Genomic DNA, 5,110 nt, shown 5'->3' with positions numbered 1-5,110 from the left:
ACGGGGCGGGTGCTGCGGGGGCAGCGCATCCCTGCGGGCCGCACGGGATAGCGTTTAAACAGCGTTGGGTGGGCTACTGGGAGTAAATCCTTCCCTCTCAGGGTGAGGAGGCCGTGGCACAGGTTTTCCAGGGAAGTTGTGGCCGCTCCATCCCTCGAAGTGTCCAGGTCGGACGGGGCTTGGAGCAACCTGGGATAGTGGAAGGTGTCCCTGCCCGTGGAACCTTTAAATTCCCTTCCAACTCAGACCAGTCTGTGATTCTCTGAAATGCAGAATGGGAATGTTTTCCATAGAAAGCTGTGGTTTGTGTCACGGGTAACGTGGTGTTTGGGGGATTGTTGGGGTTTAGGTTTGAGTTCACCCACAAGAAGCAGTCGGGAGGAGCAGGCCAGTACGGCAAAGTGATCGGAGTGCTGGAGCCCTTGGATCCACAGGACTTCACCAAACTGGAATTTGAGGACAGAACCATTGGCACAAATATTCCCAAACAGTTCGTGCCTGCTGTGGAAAAGGTACAGACCTCTGTCTGTGATACAGAAAATCCTGATTCCCATTGTTTTCCTGCAATACCATCCACATTTACTGTGCCTACTTTCCCCAGGAAAGGAGGCTTCTCCCGTTGCTCCAGTGGCAGCAGGATCACAGTTGTGTGGTTTTACTTCATGTCTTGCATTCCTGGGGTTTCCAGTTAATTCGGGAGCTGCTGTGTGTTTTCTTTGGTGGTGTGTGCTGGCTCTGGCTCCCTTGCAGTGCCTCCTTTTCTTACAGTCAGAGCCTCCTGCTCAAGCTGCTTTTTCTTGGCCTCTTCTGCTTCTGGCTGTGGCCCCACAATTCTCCTCCTAACCCCAAAATATGTAACTTTTTCAGTGACTTCTCTGAGGCCAATTATGGAGAAACTGTAATTAAGCTGCATTTCCTGCCACAGTTCCCAAATTCTCTTTATCCCCTCTGTGACTGTCTCACTGTATAATTTATCACACACTACTTTAATTAACCTACCAACATCTTGGAATTCCTGTAATAACCTACAGTTATTCCTTCGTTTTTCCATGAGGCAACAGTTAAAGATTTTTTTGCAAAATCCTGAAAAAACCATGGTCTTAAAGAAATGTTGTTCTCCAGGCAAGAGCTCTTTCCACACAGAGCATTCTTTTGGGGTTTGGCCATAGAATCCCTTAAAAAGGCAAGTGCTGAGGACATTTTTTCCTTGTCCTGAGATTTTTATTTGTAAAAAGTATCAAACTGAGGTGCCAGACACTGACAGTGCAGGGTCTCCAGATCCCTGCTGGTGACTTTGAGCTGTCATTGCCAGGGATTCCGAGATGCCTGTGAGAAGGGTCTGGTGTCGGGACACAGGATCTCCGGAGTGCGTTTCGTGCTGGAAGATGGTGCCCATCACATGGTGGACTCCAACGAGATCTCCTTCATCAGGGCTGGAGAGGGAGCCCTGAAACAAGGTACAGGCTCCTCCTTGGAATGGGTCCTGCTGGCTGGGGTGGGTATCCTTCCATCCTTCCATCCATCCTTCCATCCATCCATCCATCCATCCATCCATCCCTTCATCCCTCCATCCCTCCACCCAAAGTCTGGCCAGTTGCATGGAGCAGAACATGTACAAGAGTTTACAGAATCTCTGAGGGAGGCACGATAATTCCTGTGGTTGTACAAAGGAAATCCTGTTTCCCTAGAATTCAGTACAGCAACACCACCAGCTTCATCCTTACAGGGTAGGAAGAGAATATTTGGTCAAACTGGGCCTTTTTTTAGGAAAAAGTCTTTCACTGAAGGAGAGGTTAAACACTGCAAGGGGCTGCCCTGGGAAGTGGTGGAGTCACAATCCCTGGAGGTGCTCAGCCAACGTGTGGATGTGGCATTTCACAGTGTGGTTTGGTGGGCACGGTGCCATCAGCCAAAGGTTGGTTGTCCAGCCTTAGTGGTTCTGTGGTTATGGTTCCAGGATTGAAAGGCCTGGAGCTGGAATTCCATGTAGGTGATCACGGATTTCCCTCACTGATGGAACACCTGGCATTACCCATGAACTGTTTGTTGCTGTGCATGGGAGCAGCTTGCCTTACACCAGGCTCACCTTTGGTGGTGCATTCTTTATTCCATTCTTTCCCCAGCCATGGAAAACGCCGCCGTGCGCATCCTGGAGCCCATCATGGCCGTGGAGGTGATGGCTCCCTCAGAATTCCAGGGAGCAGTGATAGCTGGGATCAACCGCCGGCACGGCGTGATCACGGGCCAGGATGGCTCGGAGGGATACTTCACTCTCTATGCTGAGGTCTGTGGTGCTCTGCTCCTCACCTCTCTCCTTTCCAGGTGTTTGATTCCGTTGTTTTCCGCAGTTTATATGGATACAGCTGTAGGTCAACTCAATTTCAGCGTTCCTTCTTTTATGTCCCTTCTACAAACCTGTGTTTTCCTGCTGGGTGGGGGGCTCAGGACAACCACACCCTGTGGCCTTTCTGCTTCCCAAATTATCCTTGGAGGAATGTCTGGAGGTACCTCAAACCTTGCTGGTTGACTCATCACCGAGTTTGGGATATTCCAGTTCCTGGTGCACTCAAACTCTCAGATTCTTGCAGTTTCCTGCTGCAAACACATTGCAAATATAAATTAATTAAAATAACAGGTACTTTGCAACAGCAGATCATTAAATCAGAACTATTTATAGACCTTGATATCATATGATATCGTTATTGGGATTAATTAGCTGATAGCCCAAAACTGATGGAAAAATACCTTATTACAAGCAGATATGTTTGGATTGTAGGTGCCTCTGAACGATATGTTTGGATATGCCTCCGAGCTGAGGTCTTGCACAGAGGTGAGTCCTCCTGCTCCTTTTTGCTAAAACGTGTTTAATTCTGTAAATTTGGGTTAATTGGAGCATCACATCCATGGCACCTGCAGCACGGGATCAAAATCAAACCAGAGCTCTGCAATTCCTGGCCAAACAATCCTTCTGTACCTGAGGAGTTTTGTTTGGGTGGGATTGTAAAGGATCCCTGGGCGTTACTTCACAGACAGGGGCTGTGTGCTCAGCAGGATTGCACGTGGCCCATCCTCACTTTCTTTTCCCAACTCTGCAGGGAAAAGGGGAATATACCATGGAATACTCCAAATACCACCCCTGTTCAGCCAGCACTCAGGAGGAAATAATCAACAAATACCTGGAAGCAACAGGGAGACTTCCTGCCAAAAAGGGCAAAGCCAAGAGCTGATCATGTTCCTCTGGAGTCCACTGAACAGATTTTCCCAGTCTTCTCCAACACCTCGCTTTTCCAAGCCATGGAAGCAGCCCAGGCTGGCTGGGTAAGGTGGGCTCCAGTGGGATTTGGACTTGGAATTTTATCCTAAAGCCTTTCCTGTGGGGTGTTGTCAGAAGCACCAGGGGATCCCCATGGCATTGCTCACATGTTAACGCTGTTGTAACAAATAGATGTTAAAACTTGGCTGATGATTTGCTTGAGAGTTGTCTTAATTGAGATCTATTAAAATCATTCTATTTTTTACTTGATACCTCATTATTTTGTAATTAGGTTAGCTCCTGGTTTGGGAATGTTAAGCCAGGTGAGAGCTGCTGGACAGGCACGGGGAGTGGGGCATGGCACGTGGTGCTCCAGCTTCCCTCCAGGGAACAGATGGAATTTTTCCCTCCAAATCCTTCAGAAATGGCACAGGATCCTCCAAAGTCTCAACCCGCTGGGCAAAAGCAACTGGCTTGTCACCAAATCCACTTTCACTGGTGGCACAGGGATGGAGCAGAATTGCCAAGGATGTGGGAAGGAGCTGACTCTTCCCAAAGCTGGGAACAGCATGGAATTATTGTGTGGGCTTGGTGATGTGGATTTAATGGGCTTGGGGTGTGGGTTCATGGTATGGGCTTGGCTTTCAGCTCTTGGTTAGAAATCCAAACCAAAGATCCCTTTTCCCAGAATGTCACAATCCAGAGACTGTGTTGCAGCTGATGCTCAGCTTGGGAATCACTTGACTTTGCTGACTCACAGCAGAGACAAAACAAGGGGGTTAGGTGAGAAGATATTCCCATAATTCTGTATTTATAATTATCCCCAGAATGTCCACGTTGAATGTTCCTTCCTCCTTCCTGCCCTACTCAGCTGAGAAGTGTTTTTGCAGATTCCAGTAAACAGGGAGCGAAATTCCAGTTCAAACCCAGCGACATTCCTGGCACAGGACCGGGGTTGATGGCTCCCAGACAGAAACAACTGGAGCAGCCAGGCTGCTTCTCCTCACGGAAAGACTGGGAAAATGAATTATGTAAACCTTGGGAAAGGGTTTGGCAGGGCCTGGAGCTGCTGCTGGATCCCAGGCGAGATGCGGGGTATCCGTGTGGTGCTGCCTTGGGAAAAAGCCATGATTCCCCTACATCTGTGGCTTTGTTTTTTGGGAATGCTCAGCTGGGATTCGTTTCCAGAAAAGCCCTGCAGGTTCTCAGACAGTTGGAGAGTCTTTAAAACAAGCAAATGTAGCACTTCTCCCAGAATTTGGAGATGATGAAAGCAGTGTGAACACGGGACAGAAACGGGGTGGGGATGATTTTGTTTGTATTTATGGGGTTTATATTTGTACTTACGGAGTGTGTTTATATTTATGGGGTTTGTATTTCTATTTATGGGGTTTCTATTACGTTTACACCAGTTGTGGTGGGAATTCCTGGCTGATGAGTTCTGCCAGATGCGCTGGTTCTCCACAAACCTGGAAAAGAATTTTGCTGTATGATTTGAGGTTTTTAGGCTGAAATCTTGGCCTAAAAGCAGCTGGGGGAGACTTTGCCTTAGAACTCCAACAGATTTGCTACTTATCCAGAAGTTGCTGTGGAGTTTTTTTAACTGCTGTAAGTTTGTGAGCAGCCATTTCCACCGCCCTGGTGCCTGGGAAGTGCCTGATCCTCAGTTCCAGCTCTGCAGAGCAGTGGCCAAAACAGGGTAAGGAGACAACATCAGAGCCCCAAAGTGCCAAATCCATCCTATTTTCTTGGCTTAATTCCAAAAAAATATTTCATTCACCAGCTTCTTTAAGGAATGGTGGAATTCCAAGCTCTGATTTCACACTTTTGATGATGAGAAATGTTCTCCCAGCAGGA

The 5,110-nt window shown here is 48.0% G+C and overlaps 2 protein-coding genes across 2 annotated transcripts in view; one reads left to right on the top strand and one right to left on the bottom strand.

Annotated features, from left to right (window-relative positions):
* The window catches only part of LOC103615705 (latexin), a 4,485-nt gene extending 4,456 nt beyond the window's left edge, over positions 1 to 29 (bottom strand). The window contains exon 1 of the mRNA XM_008633781.2: positions 3 to 29. Coding sequence (XP_008632003.1) covers positions 3 to 29 — 27 coding nt within the window. The remainder of the gene's footprint in view (positions 1 to 2) is intronic.
* The window catches only part of GFM1 (G elongation factor mitochondrial 1), a 14,873-nt gene extending 11,350 nt beyond the window's left edge, over positions 1 to 3,523 (top strand). Inside the window, exons 14-18 of the mRNA XM_017734365.1 lie at positions 350 to 512; positions 1,313 to 1,457; positions 2,124 to 2,284; positions 2,777 to 2,830; positions 3,096 to 3,523. Coding sequence (XP_017589854.1) covers positions 350 to 512; positions 1,313 to 1,457; positions 2,124 to 2,284; positions 2,777 to 2,830; positions 3,096 to 3,227 — 655 coding nt within the window. The 3' untranslated portion in view covers positions 3,228 to 3,523. The remainder of the gene's footprint in view (positions 1 to 349; positions 513 to 1,312; positions 1,458 to 2,123; positions 2,285 to 2,776; positions 2,831 to 3,095) is intronic.
* The last annotated feature ends 1,587 nt before the right edge of the window (positions 3,524 to 5,110 follow it).

Source organism: Corvus brachyrhynchos, unplaced genomic scaffold (genome assembly GCF_000691975.1).
Source record: "Corvus brachyrhynchos isolate BGI_N302 unplaced genomic scaffold, ASM69197v1 scaffold544, whole genome shotgun sequence".
Classification (NCBI taxonomy): domain Eukaryota; kingdom Metazoa; phylum Chordata; class Aves; order Passeriformes; family Corvidae; genus Corvus; species Corvus brachyrhynchos.
This window is presented reverse-complemented; position numbering and strand designations above follow the sequence as displayed.